The following is a 20,292-nucleotide window of genomic DNA, read 5'->3' on the forward strand; positions in this document are numbered from 1 at the left end:
GAAATCAACTAAAACAGAAGGAAAGAAGCATTTTCATTCATGCACGTTGCTTTATTGTGTGTGGTGGGTTTTCTCTTTTAAGTTTGTTAGTTGATATCACCCACACACAAAAATCAACATGACCTTGTCCAAGATAACACCAACATATCTAGAAATGATAACAGTCACTGTCATATCTTAACAACAGTAAATGTGATCACTGTCAAGATGGCTGTCTGGCTGGCTGGTACAGTTGTCCTAACCATCCTTGTAACTATTCAAGGAAGTTCTTTACACAACAAGAAAACTCCAGAAGTTCGCTATGAACCCAACTGGGCTTCCATAGATTCCCGCCCACTTCCTCCATGGTACGATGAAGCTAAGCTTGGAATCTTCATCCACTGGGGAGTGTTTTCAGTACCAAGTTTTGGTTCTGAGTGGTTCTGGGAACGCTGGGAGGGGACAAAGAAAGAAGCCATGTATGCAGACTTCATGAAGAAGAACTACAAACCAGACTGGACCTATGCAGATTTTGCTAAAGATTTTACAGCTGAATTCTATGATGCCAATGCATGGGCGGAACTATTTGAAGACTCTGGAGCTAAGTATGAGACAATTACTACTATTCCTATCTAAATTCATGTTAATCAAATGTCAGGAATTAAGGCATGAAACGTTTTTGGAAAATTACTTCCTTAATAGGGGTGGGCGATAATACCAGTTAACCGGTATATTGCAATTCGAACTTCACAATACGATATATTGCTTTACATTTGTTGCGAACCGGTTCAGCTGATATGATTGGCAATTTTCATGGCCATGATCGGTAATTTTCGTAATGAACTAAAAAATACTAATAACATTTGTATTTCCTTTATATTATCATACATTAATAGATTTGAGAATGCCTTTTGGTCATATAATTGCATTTGTGTGACTTTTAAACCATATAAATAAAAGAAAATAGAATTGGTACCAGCACTCGTTGTAGGAATAAACAAACCAAAATGGCGGGCACTGCTGCAGATGCTTTTTCTCGAGTGGTAAACTTTAAAGCTAAGTTTTCAATTTGGAAACATTTTCAATTGACCCTTGTACATTCACATCTGAGTTCTGACAGTGGCCAGTGGCATTGTTTCAAAGAAAGGAAACAGTAATTTCATAACCTTAACCCATGTGTTATACTTTCACAATATATTGCAATACATATTGCAATACGCCAACACATATCGCAATACAACGAAAAGTTTGGCAATACCCAACCCTATTCCCTAGTTGTGAATAATATGACATGGTAAATTTGGATATAAAGTATGTGTTGTTTAATTCAATTTTACATTTTTACATATGCAGTGTTCAGTCCACCTGCCAGACCATTCCCCAATTGAACACCATAATTGTCTGTTGCAGGTATATTGTATTTGTAAGCAAGCATCATGAGGGATTCTGCAACTGGCCAACCAATGTCTCCTTCAACTGGAACTCCCAGATGGTTGGACCAAAAAGAGACATTGTGGGTAAGGAACAATGTGCTGTCTATTGCAGAGGATAAAGTGCTTGTGGATTTAGCACCATGTAGTAGAATATCATATGCTGGTGTATTAGAGGCTTCTATAGATGTCCTGCTATATGAAGGGAATTATTATGGATGGCTGTATGATACATATATATGCAGGGGTGGAAATAACTTTCAAATTGCTAGTGTACTCCAGAACAGTGGCACATGTAAAATCACTTGCCCTGATAATTTTTCCACTATACCGTACGTTTTCTTGATGATTTTTTAAAATAAACAACATAATTAACATTGGAAAGTCAACTGGACACCGGTACAGTGTGATATACAAATTTTCTTGCCCGACAGAAAAAAAACACTTGACTCGGACGTCGGGCAATGGGTTATTTCCACCCCTGATATGGTATGAACTATGTTTCAAAGTATACAGCTTAGTGCTTGGTCAGTTCAATGATCTCCTGCTTTGTCAACCTCCATACTTGTGGATATAATGGCATTTTGTTATTCCACCTTTAATGTTGATTAAGCAGTTGTGAGTGAGTGAGTGAGTTTAGTTTTACGCCTCACTCAGCAATATTCCAGCTGTATGGGGTTTGTCTGTAAATAATCGAATCAATCCAGTGATCAACAGCATGAGCACCGATCTACGCAATTGGGATAAGATGACATGTGTCAACCAAGTCAGTGAGCCTGAAATCCATTCCTCCTGAATCCTGAATGACAGTGTGGTTTTTATCACATACTGTCACTCACTAATTAGATTAGATCAGTATCATCCTAAGGATCAGAAAGAAGAGACAAGATGAATCCAATGGTTACACTGAGTGAGTGAGTGAGTGAGTGATTGAGTATGGTTTTACGCAGCTTTTAGCAATATTCCAGCAATATCACTGCAGTTGAAGCAGATGCACCAACTGGGCTTCACATTTACTATTGAATACATTTGTTGTCAGGTGAGCTGGCCCAGGCCATCCGCAGCAAGACAGACCTCCACTTTGGCCTGTATCACTCCCTGTTTGAGTGGTTTCACCCTCTGTACCTGAAGGATGTCGCTAACAACTTCACAACTCAGGAATTTGTGCTGGTAAGAGAATTCTTGTGTAATAAGTATCCCATTGCTTTCTTAATGTATGTGATTTTTCTGCATAAAATACACAGGGTTATTTTCCTCGATAAACAAACACCCTTTCAAGACTTTGCTTTCTTGCATGGATATATAAGAGATGCAGCTGAAACAATCTGACTGACTGACTGAGTTTGGTTTTACGCCGCTTTTAGCAATATTCCAGCAACATCACGGCGGGGGACACCAGAAATGGGCTTCACACATTGTACCCATGTGGGGATTCGAACCCAGGTCTTCGGCGTGACTGAAACAATCTGAGCAGCAACATAATGGACAGTATTGATGAAGTTGGTTGATAATTGCTTTTTCAACATAATCCTCCTGATGTCCAGACATCCCTGCCAATAATGCTGGAGGGTCTGGATCCCAGGTATATAAGACTTCATCCTGGTATTATCAAAATTCCTTCACAACAAAACTGAAAAAAAACATTACCTGCATTGTGGATGCCAGTCAGTTCTTTCTTCATGTACAATGTTGTAAGTAAGGGGGATGCTACTTGAGTTGAAAGCCACAGTCATGCATTGCAGCAATGGCAACAACAGATTCAGGTACATGTGAACTGTCCTGGTGAATCAACACACCTTGATATTCTCACTAGCAAACAGTTTAGCATTATTCATCATCTGACCATTCACACAGTAGGTCACCTGAAGGATTCCATTGAAATCCAAGAAAACCCAAACCTTCAGTCTCCCCAGGTGAGGTCCATCCAACCTTGGACCATCTTCAAGGTTCTCTCTTCCCCTTATGAACTCTGCATCCCATCTCTTAGTTGCCAAGGGGGGCAGTGGGGTAGCCTAGTGGTTAAAGTGTTGGCTCGTCATGCCGAAGACCCCGGGTTCGAATCCCCACATGGGTACAATGTGTGAAGCCCATTTCTGGTGTCCCCAGCCGTGATGTTGCTGGAATATTGCTAAAAGCGGCGTCAAACCATACTCAGTCAGTCAGTAGTTGCCAAGGAAGGACAATTGTCCCTTAATGCTGACACCATGTCTGCTTGGATGTCTGTCGTAGTTAACATTTCAGTTGGAGACACTTTATCCAATCTTGTCTGTTTGTACCAGCAAGGAATATTTAATCACTTTCAGAAGAAACATGCTGCCTTGACAAATGCAGACAAAAATGCTTAAAAGTGTTAGGCTTAACACATGAAAATAAAAAATGGGTGTAGTGTACAACCTTCATATTTAAGCACAGTAATTTTCAGCCACCCCCTCATAAATGTAAAACTTCACTGAAGTATAGTATAAAGCTTCTTTACCCCTGATCTGAAAATAATAATTAGATAATTTATATGTACCTATACATATGTCTATTTATAATAACCTTTACCATCATCAAAATTCACATTTGTAACCAACCTTTCAACCATAATACAAACTCCTCCTACTCACTCCCGGGGCAGTGGGGTAGCTTAGTGGTTAAAGCGTTAGCTCGTCATGCCGAAGACCCGGGTTCGATTCCCCACATGGGTACAATGTGTGAAGCCCATTTCTGGTGTCCCCCTGCCGTGATATTGCTGGAATATTGCTAAAAGCGGCGTAAAATAAACTCAGCCAGCCAGCCAGTCCTACCCACTCCCAAAGATATGAATGTAGCCAAAGATATGAATGTAGCCAAAGATATGAATGTAGGGCTACAAACTCTACTTGGGACTTGTTCTCAAAAGTCATTGATTTTCAATATATAAAAAGCTTGAAAATGTGAACATCACCAAATTGCCACTTCATTTCTGAAAAAAATATGAATACAAATGGTTCTTAACTTAAGCTCTGGAAACACCTTTCATGCATAGACTGCACAAAGTCTGATCAAGTATAGAATTCAGTTATCCTCAAGCAGCTAACCCTTTCCTTATTGGAAGTCCAAAATATTTCCATAGAAAAGGATAACAGCATCCCTAAAGAGGCAGTTTGGCATGATATACTGAGAGAAACAAATAAAGGATCACAGGAAAATGCAAGCGTTCCTTTAATATTTTCCAGTTTTCATCACCAGCTTTAAATAGTGCTGTGGTGATGAAAACTGGAAAATAATATACGAATGCTTACATTTTCCTGTGATCTTTTATTTGTTTCTCTCAGTATATGTTTAGATAAATCATGAAAATGTCCTAAAGCTATTTGTCTCCAGCAATATCCCTCTCACTGCGTAACATAATCATCATTGTAAAGTACAAGAGAACATATGAAATCATATTGGTTGTATGTTCAAACTTTAAGAAATTATGTCAATGTTATCTAATTCAGACCAAGACAATGCCAGAGTTATATGAGCTCGTCAACACCTACAAGCCCGACATTGTATGGTCTGATGGACCCGTTGGACCAGACACCTACTGGGATTCTACAAAGTTTATTGCTTGGCTGTACAATGACAGGTTAGTTTTATAGTTTAGTCTCCTCAACCAGAGTTTTTTCTCTGTTTGTCCATGGGGCCTTTTAAGTTTCAACTTCTTGACACCTACAATTTGACTTCTAGTTTAATTCAAAACATGGGAACTATACAAAAAGGTAATATTTGCTCACTACTTTGCCATTTTAGGAATCAACATTATGTAATGACATCCAGGAACAAATACATACAATAAAACTAAATAATGTAAATGTAGGACATGCATTCATGTGCATTCAGTGGACTTTCAATATGGCAGCTGTTTGATTACTGTACATCATATGTGTCTGTCAATGTACATGCATGTTTGGGGACTTCTATCAGTTCAGCATCATAGGTGTCTGTCAATGTACATGCATGTTTGGGGACTTCTATTAGTTCAGCATCATAGGTGTCTGTCAATGTACATGCATGTTTGGGGACTTCTATCAGTTCAGCATCATAGGTGTCTGTCAATGTACATGCATGTTTGGGGACTTCTATTAGTTCCACATCATAGGTGTCTGTCAATGAACATGCATGTTTGGAGACTTCTATTAGTTCAGCATCATAGGTGTCTGTCAATGTACATGCATGTTTGGGGACTTCTATTAGTTCCACATCATAGGTGTCTGTCAATGTACATGCATGTTTGGGGACTTCTATTAGTTCAGCATCATAGGTGGTGTCATGTTTGGGTCAATGTACATGCATGTTTGGGGACTTCTATCAGTTCAGCATCATAGGTGTCTGTCAATGTACATGCATGTTTGGGGACTTCTATTAGTTCAGCATCATAGGTGGTGTCTGTCATGCATGTTTGGGGACTTCTATTAGTTCAGCATCATAGGTGTCTGTCAATGTACATGCATGTTTGGGGACTTCTATTAGTTCCACATCATAGGTGTCATCAATGTACATGCATGTTTGGGGACTTCTATTAGTTCAGCAATGTCAATGTACATGCATGTTTGGGGACTTCTATTAGTTCAGCATCATACGTGTCTGTCAATGTACATGCATGTTTGGGGACTTCTATTAGTTCAGCATCATATGTGTCTGTCAATGTACATGCATGTTTGGGGACTTCTATTAGTTCAGCATCTTTGCACTGACTCTGTTACGACTTATAATGGCCTGTAGAATTCACATTTAAACAATGTGCTGCTCCAAATATTCCATTAAATGCCCGGCAAGCTGCCTTGTGATTCTAGTTTGTAGGTTAATAAAGTTGAAAAGGTTTATTATATATTTCTACGAAGATAAATACGACATAATCACCAGGATAGGGCATATGAAGAAGACAAGAAAACAGATTTATACAGTATAGGCAATTGGCTGACATTCTCTGCAAAATCTTTTAGAATGCATGTATTAAAACATACACTCTTCAAGCAGAATATAAAACCTCATGTCAACTGAAAGAGTTTGAGGACTGATACACCTGGGAGTCCCTGGTTCACCAATCCAAGACATCCAACTGACGTGCACATGATAAAATGTTTTACACACAGCTTATACTCTCTTCAACATGCAAAAGACATTGCTTTTTAGGTACATCTGTGCTTAAGCAATTTAAATAAACTAAAACTGATGGAGGAACTCAATATCTAAGATCACTGTTTGATAAACTACATCTGTACCAAAACAGAAACATTACTTTGAAAACATAATTGGAAGTTGAAACCCATGCATCAACTCTCATTCTATTTTCATGCTACAAGCTTCTAAAATGCTACTTAAGGACAATCACAGATTCATGAATCATGATGGATGGTGAAAGCATTATAGCGTATTTCTTTCCATCTGAACCTTTCACAACATGGAGAAACTTGAGACCCTGCCTGTCACACATAGCATACTATGTTCTCCTGGACAGTACCTTGCAGAACACAGCTGAAAGGTTAAAATGCAACATGAGCTCATTTGCTTGCTCAGCAGATTTTATTAAGTTCTTAATATTTAAAATCAAATTACAACAACAAAAATGAAAAAGATGACAAATTGAAGAGACAAATTATTCCCCTGACTACTTTCTGCAGAACTTCATGAACCCTGGACAAAAATCAATATTGCACCATCACCATACTCGTAAACTGAAAAGAAATCTTCTTAAAGATAAAATCAGTTTAAAAGGCAGAGCTGTGGGTAACTCTTAGTCATCGAAAGGGATCCAGAATCTTCAAAGAGTCTTTTCTTGACAAGACATGCTATGTTCTTAGCTATCAATATCAGTTCGAGTTGGAGCATGGATGTCATTATTTCTAAATATCACAGTATTTTTGTCTTTTGTGTTCTTTGTCATCTGTACAGTGAAATACACAGGTGGCAGATCAATATCCTTTCATCTTTTTTGTTTTTAATGAATCAGCACCTTATGTTTTTCTGAATCATGGGTTGCACATAAGCATATTTAAAAAGACTCTCAATACCAAGAAGACAATAAGTGAAATAGTTTCATGCAAACTTGAAGATGATTTGTGTTCTAGATATACAGAACTTGACATATTTGAAGAAATTGAATGTATATTTAAAATCCATATCAATGAATCTGTTCCACCAGGTTGAATATATATTTATTGATGACATTCACTGTGTGAACAGTAAAGTATTAACCTTTTTCAATGTATTGTAAAACCTGAAAATGCACAAATGCATCTTTATCTTCAGTCCTGTCAAGGACACTGTGGTGACGAATGACCGTTGGGGAAACAATCACATAAAGTGCCATCATGGGGGGGTCCTCACCTGTACAGACAGGTACAATCCAGGTAAGCTGGAGCTCAACTCCTTCCTTCTCCCTTACTGGCCCTGTGTCCCTTCTGTGCCCAAGTTCCTTCTTCCCCAAAATCGAAGTAACACATTTCCCTTGAATTTACTTATCCACCACTCACTCTTAATCCCTCGCAGGATACCCACAATACTTTCTTCTTCATATTATTGTTCAAATCTGGATCAAAATCTATTTTTTTTAAACAGAGAAGGTGACCATAAGTGGTGCACTTGTGTCTAATCCCTCTGTCTTTTGGACAATAAATTATGTTTAAAACATTTTTAAAAACTTTAATAATGAACTTTTATTTGATTATGTCTCAACTACAAATACAGGCACCCTTCAGCCTAGGAAGTGGGTGAATGCCATGACAATCGACAAGACGTCGTGGGGGTTCCGACGAGAAGCCAGCCTGGAGGACTTTCTCACCATGGAGGAAATCATAGAAACATTTGTGGAAACTGTAAGGTATCTAATTCCAGGGTTCAAATTGTTCATAAATATTCATCTATAGGCTATGGTGGTAAGAAAAACAAATACAAATGATGCCCATTACCAAACCATTTGAATTTTAAAAATGTCTTTCTCTAAACCATTGATCAGAACCCATATAACCTAGTGTCAAAATGTATCTATTTTTGCAAACCCAGTGTCTTCTATACTTAGGAATTATTTACAGGATGTCTGGCAAACTGAAAACCAATCTGTTTAATGAAATAAAGACGAATGTTATGTGTGCTTCTTAACATTACACAATAGCCCAATGAACATGATCACTTCATGTGACACAATATAACTATGCAGTAGGTCACTTTTGAAACAAAGATTGCAAAATAAGATAAGCGAAAGAAATATGAGAGGTTTCAATAAATTAATGAATTGATTTAATTTCCCTTAAAAGCTGTGGTGGCAACATGCTTATGAATGTTGGTCCTACCAAGTACGGGATGATTGCGCCGATCTATGAGGAGAGACTACGAGGCATGGGACAGTGGCTGAAGGTCAATGGAGAAGCTATCTACAGCAGCAAACCTTGGTCCCATCAGAATGATACCGTCACTCGTCGAGTGTGGTAAGCATGATAAGAGCTGCAGATCACTTTCGTACTTGAGTGTGTGAGTGAGTGAGTGAGTGAGCTTCATCAGCAATTTTGCAATTATTTATAGTGAGATTTGTAAGGAAATTGTAATAATTTTCTGTTGAGGGTTCAGGAAATACAATCCATATCATGTATTTTAGAAGAGTACAGATAATAAAAACATCTTCATCATATACCAACATTCCAAATTAGACTCTATACCTCTAGATGACATATTACAAGTGCAAAATATTCAGTTGTTTCAGCAAAAAAATTCATGATATGTTTTATTAGCACACCTGATATAAATCATTAATGATTACAAAGACGATGTATTTCTCAGGTACACACAGAATGAAGGCAGTGTCTATGCTACCATATTTTCTTGGCCTAACGGAACCACAAATAACCTTGCCCTTGGTGCCCCAGTGCCCTCTTCCGGCACAACGGTCACCCTTCTAGGATACCAGGGCCAGTTTACCTGGGACAAGCGGTCATCTGGTGGGATGACCATCAACATTCCTGCCATCCCTGTCAACCAGATGCCATGTCAGTGGGGCTGGGTTTTCAAACTTACTGACATCACCAACTGAAACACTTGGAGACACGGATAGCGGACACTTAATTCTCTTTAATGATTTCACTTTACAGTCATATATACCAGTAGACAATGTATGTAAAACTCTGGTTGGAGTAAAGATCAAGATATGGTTATACATCAATTGTCTACAATAATAGAAAAAATATATAAAGACAATGTACAACATTGCATTATGACTTTCCACTTGATCCTTTTGATAATCAGAGGACTGTAATTATCTGGAGTTGATTGGTTGAATACAAATTTACTATTGTATTGTCACAGGTAAATAAATTATGTTTCAATCCCTGCTGGCTCTATGTTTAAGACACATGAGTTTGAGAAGGTAAACGCTCACATATGATATTTACTTCCATGGAATGAGCTGAGTGAGTTTGGTTTAATGCAGCTTTGAACACAATTTCAGTCACATCGCAGCATGTCAGCTTGAGGCAGGAAGAAAGCCTGTAGTGAGCAGTGACACAGGTGTGGTAAGCTTACCACCTTGGTGAAACACACCAGCATGGGTCTGGTGCTGACAAACCTCGAGTGAGTGAGTGAATTTAGTTTTACACCGCACTCAGCAATATTAGCAATATGGGGGCGGTCTGTAAATAATAGTCTGGACCAGTCAATCCAGTGATCAACAGCATGAGCATCGATCTACGCAATTGGGATACGATGACATGTGTCAACCAAGTCAGCGAGCCTGACCACCCGATCCCGTTAGTCACCTCTTACGACAAGCATGGGTTACTAAAGATCAACTCTAACCCGGATCTTCACGGGTGACAAACCTAGAAACACAATCAGGCAGAATTGGGCTACGAACCAATTTTATAGATTTTCTAACAAACCTAAGGGGTGCAATTCAGCATGCTGCACTCATGATAGACTAACATCTAGTCACTGAAATGAACATTATTATTCATGAAATATGATAAAAAGGAGCCCAATGACTTTCTGTATTATCGGGCTGAATCTGTGGTAACATATTGAATAGACAATGCCATTTATAAATTGGTCAAATGTAACATAGGTTATACTTGGGATTACACTTTCTCAGTAAGTGATTGTGATATAGCTGGAATATCACTGACTGCAGCACTCACAGTCACCATAGCACTCACTCAACACCAACAGGCAATGGATCAGAGATATGCATACCAAAACTGGTGCGATGGGTGAGCTGGCGCCAGGCTAGTGATCCAGCAAGCATGAGGTGCCAGAATCGAGACCACCTGTGACCAGGTGTAAAAACTTTGGAGTAAACTTTCTGTGCAGACTCTTTCAGTGTTGTCACAACCCCTAGTGTACAGTACACAACCCTGTGCACTTAAAAGAACCCACGATTCCGTTGGTATATTACCAGATGGTGGCCACATGAATACATGCAAACACCAAGTTGCGGTTACAGCAATGTGCAGTAAACTTGGACAAAGTACTGTGACTATGTCTCCCAGTCCACCCAGCTGTGAATGGGTACCTCGTAAGGATGGGAAAGCCGCAATAACTCAGTGTGCCTACTGGCTGCAAGAGTTGTATGCTCCCCAGGGAGCTGAGATTGATAAGAAGATGTGCTGTTGAGATTGACATGCTATGAGGGAAAAAATACCAGTGCCTTGAGCATGCACTAGTGCGTGGATATGTGCGCTATATAAATATCCAATAATAATAAGAGCAACTGAAGTAATACAATCTATTATATGTTTTTATTCATCACTGCAATATGTGACACTGAAATGTTGCAACAACAAACTGAAGTGTATGAATAATACTTATGGGATTTGACTTTTATAGAATGTTATAAATTATATTTATTGCTTAATGAGAAACTGTACCTGAAAAAAATATGTTTTTCTTATGTGAAACAAAATGGAATTTTCAAATTAGTTAATATTAGTGTTTGAAATTATACATTCATTTTTTTCACATTAAGAGTAGAATACTCAATATAAGCACTGAAATTATATTTGTATATATATTTTAATTCCACATAATGTTTTTTCAGTCTCTCAGAATTCTTCATCTTTTCAATCAGAATGGGTGTGATGACCATTTTTTTCTACCTGATGTAATCATTATTCAACATTGTTCATAAACACATAGGGTACTCATGAAAATGTCAGAATCAAAAAATTAACTCCCATTTTATCCAATAATTCCTGTGCATATGGGAATGTGTCATTAGATTTTCAAATGACGTGTTTCGTCTCCCTATGTAAATACTGTGGACGTATTCACCACCATGGCCTAATTATTGCTTCAGATTTGAATAACCTGAAGCATGTACTGGTAAAGGATCAAGTTATTAACATGAGTTTGAAGTGAGTGAGTGAGTTGAGTTTACGCCACACTCAGCAATATTCCAGCTATATGGTGGCGGTCTGTAAATAATTGAGTCTGGACCAGACAATCCAGTGATCAACATCATGAGCATCGATCTGCGCAATTGGGACAGATATCACTCCTGTCAACAAGCTATGGTGAATGGGTCCAGTGTATTCACCCTGATTAAACAAATATATAATTCATCTGATAATCAAGGATCATATCAGAGAGCAGACAGTTTTGAAAAAAAATGAACAGTTCTGATAGTCATGTTTTTAATTATGTGTAATGGTATTTACTGCAGTTTTCTTTTCAATTGTAAGAAGAAAGTAAATTCTCAGTTAAAATGACATAAAGCAAATTTCTTGCTGAAAAACTGACACTGAAAGGCTGTTGACAATCGTACTAGAATCTGTAAAAAAAAATGTCTCATTTAAATAATGAAGTCAGGGAAATCTATTAGACCAGCTTTGCTTTCACTAAAGGCTGACTTTAAAGAGTGAGTGAGTGACTTCTTTGAGAGGCATTTAGAAGTTGGAGCAGTAAGGAAGGATAACAATATATGGATGAACAACTTCTGCAAGTGAGTTTGGTTTTACACTGATTTTAGCAATATTCAAGCAATATCATGGCAGTGGACATCATGTCCATGTGGGGACTTGAACTCGGGACTTTGGCGTGATGAGTGAACACTTTATCCATGAGGATACCCCACCACCCAGGAGTAGATCCTCAAAGATTTTACAAATTTAATGTTTTTCCACCCAAAAAAAATAATGAATGACCATAAAAACAATGGAGGATTCTATTTGCAACTACAAAAGACATCTTCCTGAATTTCTGAGGTGCTGTTAACAAGTGTCATGTCTTATATATAGACATAAAAAATGCTGTGACATATTGAATAAAGACTTATTGTTAATTATTTTCTGAATTCAGCATAATGTGAGTATGATTTGTTCCAGGCACCTATACAAGCATATTCAGGTCAAATCCAACATCTGGTGTTCACATGACTGCTATTTTGTCATCCCGCTACTTCAGGCATGCCATCTTTCTAGCCTTAGTAGTTCAAGTACAGTCTATATTCTAATAGGACAGTAACACAAGGTCACCCATTAACTGTGAGTCCAAATATACCGAAATATATAGGTCATGGTTAGACACTTATAATACCCTTAACAATGTGCTGATACAGCAACAAGCATTCAGAGGAGAACAGGTTCGTAAATCACGGGTGGATCCAGGATTTTGGAGAAGGGGGAAGTCCAAAGGAAATGCTCCTCAGGGGAGAGGGGGGATGTACACCTCTGCAAAAAAACACCTCTTCCCCTCTCCTGGATCCGCCCCTGTATATCATTAACCGATCACTGTGGTGTGTAATACATGAGGTTCTTACCTACTCTGAAAAGTAGATGTTTCAGATCAAAACCTATGTTTATAAAAGAGCATTACAAATTCCAGATTTTGAAACATAGTAAAAACATGTTTTGGACAATGTCAATATGAGTTAAAAAGGGTGGAAAGCTAATCTTTATGAAGGTGTTTAAAACTTTCTCATAAACATTGTGGAAGTAAAAGGAAAAAAATCTGTAATACAGACATTATTTACTAATCCGTGCACTAAGTGAATGTTTCTCATCATTGCCAGCTCAAATGAGGCTACATTCAGTCGGAACATACAAATTTAGTCTGCCAGTTGATAAACATGACCATATTATGGGCAAACAAATTAATCAACATCATGACCTTGTCCAGGATTACACCAATATATCTAGAAATGATATCAGTCACTCTCTTATCGTAACAACAATAAATGATACCACAGTCAACATGACTCTCCTTCAGGCTGGTACACTTGTCCTAACCATCCTTGTAACTATCCAAGCAAGTGCTTTACACAAGGAAGATATTCCAGAAGTTCGCTATGAACCAAGCTGGGCTTCCATAGATTCCCGCCCCCTTCCTCCATGGTACGATGAAGCTAAACTTGGAATCTTCATCCACTGGGGAGTGTTCTCCGTTCCAAGTTTTGGTTCTGAGTGGTTCTGGGAACGCTGGCAGGGGACGGATCCGAAAGAGAAGGAAGCAAAATATGCCGACTTTATGAAGAACAACTATAGACCAGACTGGACCTATGCAGATTTTGCTCAAGATTTTACAGCTGAATTCTATGATGCCAACGCATGGGCAGAACTATTTGCAGATGCTGGAGCTAAGTATGAGATGATTGCTATTATTCCTGTTCTGTATAATCATGTTAATGAAATGTCAAGAATCAAGACATGAAACCTCTTTTTAAAACTACTTCTTTAGTTGTGGGAGCAGTATCTATATGAATCGGTGATGTAAGACATGAAATTTGTATTGCATTTATATTCAGCTTACACTCTTTGACTTTTGCACATGGAGTGTTCGGTGCACCAGCCTGAACATTCAACCATTTAACACCATGATTCTTTGTTGCAGGTATATTGTATTTGTAAGCAAGCATCATGAAGGTTTCTGCAACTGGCCAACCAATGTCTCCTTCAACTGGAACTCCCAGATGGTTGGACCAAGAAGAGACATTGTGGGTAAGGAACACGCTATACTGCAGTTGATACAGCAAAGTGCCCAGTTAGTTTAATGACCAACAATAGTCAACTCTTCATGTGGATATAGTGGTCAGTGTTATGTTCTGCCAGGTAGTTTGGAAGAATCATACTGAAGGTCCTACAGAGGGCATCCTGTACTTGTGATGACAACTGAGAATATGTTACAGCACTTCCTTTTACTAACTATCCAATAGTAAGTCACTAATCCATGAGGACTCAACCTAAGAACAGGTCCCTCACAACCAATGTTCGTCCATGAGAGTAAGGTCTCAGATGGTCAAACTCCAGCTCAGTGACCCAATAGGATGGATGATTGAATCATGATTGTCTTTTACACATTTGATATAGCTCTTGCTGACTGTGGCATTAAACAACAAACAGACACATTCACTAATGAATACATTTGTTGCCAGGTGAGCTGGCCCAGGCCATCCGCAGCAAGACAGACCTCCACTTCGGTGTGTATCATTCTCTGTTTGAATGGTTCAACCCCATCTATCTGAAGGATGCTGCCACCAACTTCACAACTCAGGAGTTTGTGCTGGTAAGTGTATTCCTGTTATCCCTCTACTTTCCTAATGTATGACATGTCCATGCATAAAAATACACAAAGTTGTTGCCATTGATAGCAAACACCCCACCAAGGTTTAAACTATATTTATCTGCATGGCTTCATTAAGAAAGGTGTCTGAAACCTTCTGAGCCTAACTCTGAACAGCTCAAGAAGATCCCCCTGAAATCCACATTCCTGCCAATGATGCCGCACTGTCTTTATCCTGAAGTTGTCTAAATGTTTTTCCACATGGTATAAACAATCCTCTTTCTTCAAGTCTGGGAAGAATTGGAAATCTAATGTATGAGTATGAATTGAAGGAAACTCCATGAGTTCAAAGCCAGTCATACATTTCAGCCAGGGCAACAACAGATTAATGTTCAGGTGAACTGTCCTAGTGAAGCAACACATCTTCACTGATTATCTAATGGCATTATAGCATTGATATTCTCACATAGTCGCCCAAGCGGTTTCACATATAATTGACTATTCATGGTCTGATCATTCAGAGGTAGCCAAGTGTGGCTCTTTTGGAATCCTAGATACATGATGTCTTCTGATCTTTCCCCAATTAAACTCAGCTGCCAACTTCTTATCAGTGCATCTGCCCAGATGGCTGCTTTACTATCAGTTGGGGATACCTGATACTTGACTCATCAATTCTGTCCATTTTCATCAACAAGAGAACATAAAAGGTTATGTTGGTTCTATCAAGTTTAAGATTTAAGTTTATGAACAATTATTCAGTTTTAGAAATGGCAGTAATGTCAGTGTTGTCATATTCAGACCAAGACATTGCCAGAGTTGTACGAGCTCGTCAACATCTACAAGCCCGACATTGTATGGTCTGATGGATCTGCAGGACCAGACACATACTGGGATGCTACAAAGTTTCTTGCCTGGCTGTACAATGACAGGTCAGTTTTATAGATATATGTAAGTGGAAATCATTCACTGTGTGAACAGTAAACTATCACCTTTCTTCAGTGCCTTCATGATGAATAGTAAATCTGAAAATACACAAAAGCATCTTCATCTTCAGTCCTGTCAAGGATACTGTGGTGACGAATGACCGTTGGGGAAGCAATGGTATAGTATGTCATCATGGGGGATTCCTCACCTGTTCAGACAGGTACAATCCAGGTAAGCTCATCTTCTTCCTTTTCCCTCACTTGACTCCTTCTGTGTCCCACCACACAACTGATCATAATTCCTTGTTTTCAAGTGTATACAATGTACTTCACTCTCTACTCCACCCATTCTTCCTAATCCCTGGGACAGTACCAACTTTTTTTTCCTAAACCCCTACTCATTTATTGTCTGAATCTGGATAAAAATCGATCTTTAACATTTTAATAAAGAACTACTGAGAATGATACTTTATGGATTATAACTTATATATTATATTATGATGTGACGTTTCGGTATAAATTCTTATACCATTGTCAAGAAAGTGTGAAACTTCTAAAACTTCTAAAATGCCAATCAAACAGATCAAGAACTACTGAATTTCTGATACCTTAACTGACAACTTCAGGCACACTTCAGCATAGGAAGTGGGAGAATGCCATGACAATAGACAAGCAGTCCTGGGGGTTCCGACGAGAAGCCGTCTTGGAAAATTTTCTCACCATGGAGGATATTATTGAAACCTTTGTGGAAACTGTAAGGTATCTGGAAAGTCAATTGCAGTATATAATTTTATTACTGATTACCATTATTAAATTCATTGAATCAATTATTTTCTATTATTTTAAAGCCATACTGGTTCGTCTGGAATTCAATGATCAGTGACCTTTCATACTATTCAGGTGGACTGTCATGATTGTCCAACTAGCATTTTTTGACATTATTAGGGCACTGACAGGGGAGGTGAGGTGCAATGGGGGCTTGTCACACTTAAGAATATTTTGCTCATATGACGACGTGCATGCGTGTGTATGTGTGGCTGCCTGTACTTGCCCAGATTTTATAGTGCTAGCTCATAAGATACCATGCCGCAGTTAAGCATGAATACCCCACTCAGACACACTGCACTGACTCCAAGCCGACCAGTCCTTGTTGTACCCATTAATGCCAAGTACCAGGCAGGGACCAGCAAGTGCCATATGGTATGACATGGCCGGGAATCAAACAAACGACCACTCTCCGGGCGGACGCTCTAACCACTACACCACTGAGGCGGTCAGGGCACTGAGAAGAATGTTCTTGTTTTGTCTGTCATTGCTTATAACTTTTCCTTCCTTTATCATTTTGTTTTCTATTGTTTCATTGATATTTTAATCAAAACATATCTCAGCATCTTTTGAAAGCCTATGCCATCAATTCTCTGTTCAACTGAAAACCAATCCATCAAAAGGAGAAGAATACTATATTTGCAAAATATCACTATGAGAGTGGTCACATGACATGACATAATATAATTATGGACATGAACAAACGTACATAATAAGATCAGATAATAAGATGAAATATCAGAGTTTTGAACAAAATAATGAACGGTTTGAAGTAGATCACTTTTGAACTAAAGGTGACAAATCTCACACTGCAAGATATTATAAGATAACATTCTGAAATGTGTGAATGAATAGCATTAATGACATTTTCATTTCCCTCAAACAGCTGTGGTGGCAACATGCTTATCAATGTTGGTCCTACCAAGTATGGCATGATTACACCGATCTATGAGGAGAGACTACGAGGCCTGGGACAGTGGCTGAAGGTCAATGGAGAAGCTATCTACAGCAGCAAACCTTGGTCCCATCAGAACGATACCGTCACTCCTCGTGTTTGGTGAGCATGATAAGAACTCCAGGTGACTTTTGTATTTGAGTATGATGCACACAATATATCATTTAAGGCCACCTATAGTAGCTCCTGCACAAAAATATACATGGAACCCATTTCAGGTATCTGTATATACTAAATGTAGGCATCACGGAAACATGACCTCCACCTTAGTTAATACAAATCAAAGCACTCTGACTCACAAACTGATATGTTTGTTTGTTTGTTTCCCATCAGAACGATACTGTCATTCCTCGTGTGTATGGTAAGCACAGTTTGACGTACACAGTATATTATTTTAGGTCACCTAAATTACGCTCCTGCACAAAAATATACATGGAACCCATTCCTGGTATCTGTATGTACTAAATGTAGTCATCATGGAAACATGACCTCCACCTTAGTTAATACAAATCAAAGGACTGATTCACAAATTGTACCGTTGTTTGTTGTTCAACACCACACTCAGCAGTATTGAAGCTGTATGGCAGTTTTCGGTAAATAATCAATTCGGACCAGAATCAACATCATGAGCAACACTCTACACAACTGAGATATGATGACGTGTCAACTAAGTCAGCAAACCTGACCCCTTGATCCAGTAAATCGCCTCTTAACATTGACATGGAATCCACTGTGGTCAGGTTAGGTGACATATCCAAAGAGACACCATCCAGACCCAATGTGAAAGAGTGTGAGTGAGTTGGGTTTTACATTGCTTATAGCAATATCACAGCAGGGGACACCAGAAATGGGCTTCACACATTGTACCCATGTGGGGAATTGAACCCAGTCATTTGGCATGACAAGTCAACACTTTAACCACTAGGCTAAAACCCCACCCCCCACCCCCACCACCAGAACAATGATATGACATGACAACCTAATGAAACTGATAGCATGTGAGTAAACAGTACATGACCGAGAAACAAATCTCGTGGCCTTCACAGTGTCCCTTACTGATTTCTGTGTGTTGGGGCCATGTTGGATTTGCCAGAAAGAATATTTTTCTTGTGAGGAAGAATGCATATTTTTCTTGTGAATGTTTTTGAAATGCAATAATTATTGCATCCATATCACAGAATCACTTTCATAGATTGAAGAGCACATCACAGATCATGAAAACATCTTTATCATTCAAAAACACTCTAAAATGAAATCTACGCCTCTTACATAACCCTACTGACACATTTTAAGACTCCATGCATTAAAACAATACACATAAAAATAATGTATGTTTACAGCAGCAAAGTTTAATCCTTCATTTTAACAGTATATCTGATAAACCTTTTACGATTTGAAAAATGATTTACATTTCCAGGTACACACAGAATGAAGGTAGTGTCTATGCTACCATATTTTCTTGGCCTAACGGAACCACAAATAACCTTGCCCTTGGTGCCCCAGTGCCCTCTTCTGGCACAACGGTCACCCTTCTAGGATACCAGGGCCAGTTCACCTGGGACAAGCGGTCATCTGGTAGGATGACAATCAACGTTCCTGCCATCCCTGTCAACCAGATGCCATGTCAGTGGGGCTGGGTCTTCAAACTTACTGACATCACCAACTGAAACACTGGGAGACACCAATAGCGTACACTTAATTCTCTTTGATGATTGGACTTTATATCATTTCACTTTGCAGTCATGTTTACCAGTACACAGAGTACGTAAGACAGTGGCTAGAGTAAAGAATAAGATATTGATATAGATCAATTCCTGCCATGAACAGAGAGAAAAAATAAAGAGAACATATAAGTTTTCCTTCTTGGTTATAAACTTGATACTTCTGATAGTTGGACTGTAATTATCTGACAGTGGAATTGATTGGTAGAACACAAATCTTCATTGTCAAGACTGTATACCACAGGTAAATAAATTCTGGTTTAATCTCCGCTGTCTGTATATGTAAAAAATCACATCAGTTAGAAACTCCCATGTAACATTTACTTCCATGGAATGAGCTGAACGAGTAATGTGATGGTTCATCATTCATATGATAACTTTAAGATATTAAGAGCTTGTGCTGCAATGCTCTGTCTTGTTCTAACTTCCAACATTTTGCACATAGCTGTTCCTGACATGAAAAACACGGCAAGAATTTATGGATGTCAACTTCTATATTTTTAAATACACGACGTTTCAGAGTATATTCATACTCCTTCATTACGTGAATGACATCCATAAATTCTTGCCTTAATGTGCATCACTTCTTGGCGTGATTACACAAAATGCACACGTTGAGAATGGAATAATTATTTATTAGAAACTCCCATGTAACATTTACTTCCATGGAATGAGCTGAGCGAGTAATGTGATGGTTCATCATTCGTATGATAACTTTAAGATATTAAGAGCTTGTGCTGCAATGCTCTGTCTTGTTCTAACTTCCAACATTTTGCACATAGCTGTTCCTGACATGAAAAACACGGCAAGAATTTATGGATGTCAACTTCTATATTTTTAAAGACACGACGTTTCAGAGTATATTCATACTCCTTCATTACGTGAATGACATCCATAAATTCTTGCCTTAATGTGCATCACTTCTATATACCATTCACAGACTCCATACAACATCAACATGGAGATGATGC

The 20,292-nt window shown here is 38.5% G+C and overlaps 2 protein-coding genes across 2 annotated transcripts; both read left to right on the forward strand.

The window, feature by feature from the left end:
• The first annotated feature begins 168 nt into the window (after positions 1–168).
• LOC124280758 (alpha-L-fucosidase-like) lies at positions 169–9,737 on the forward strand. Its single transcript, XM_046716736.1, has 8 exons — positions 169–584; positions 1,390–1,496; positions 2,449–2,579; positions 4,874–5,004; positions 7,668–7,768; positions 8,106–8,238; positions 8,672–8,842; positions 9,192–9,737. Exons 1-8 carry the CDS (start codon positions 208–210, stop codon positions 9,439–9,441), a joined length of 1,401 nt encoding a protein of 466 aa, XP_046572692.1. The 5' UTR covers positions 169–207; the 3' UTR covers positions 9,442–9,737.
• A 3,849-nt stretch (positions 9,738–13,586) lies between these two features.
• Positions 13,587–19,589, forward strand: LOC124280756 (alpha-L-fucosidase-like). The gene is made up of 8 exons (XM_046716735.1): positions 13,587–13,978; positions 14,229–14,335; positions 14,770–14,900; positions 15,696–15,826; positions 15,952–16,052; positions 16,447–16,579; positions 17,532–17,702; positions 19,018–19,589. Exons 1-8 carry the CDS (start codon positions 13,593–13,595, stop codon positions 19,265–19,267), a joined length of 1,410 nt encoding a protein of 469 aa, XP_046572691.1. The 5' UTR covers positions 13,587–13,592; the 3' UTR covers positions 19,268–19,589.
• Positions 19,590–20,292: the final 703 nt, after the last annotated feature.

Source organism: Haliotis rubra, unplaced genomic scaffold (assembly GCF_003918875.1).
Source record: "Haliotis rubra isolate DU_JTF1 unplaced genomic scaffold, ASM391887v1 Scf273, whole genome shotgun sequence".
Taxonomy (NCBI): domain Eukaryota; kingdom Metazoa; phylum Mollusca; class Gastropoda; order Lepetellida; family Haliotidae; genus Haliotis; species Haliotis rubra.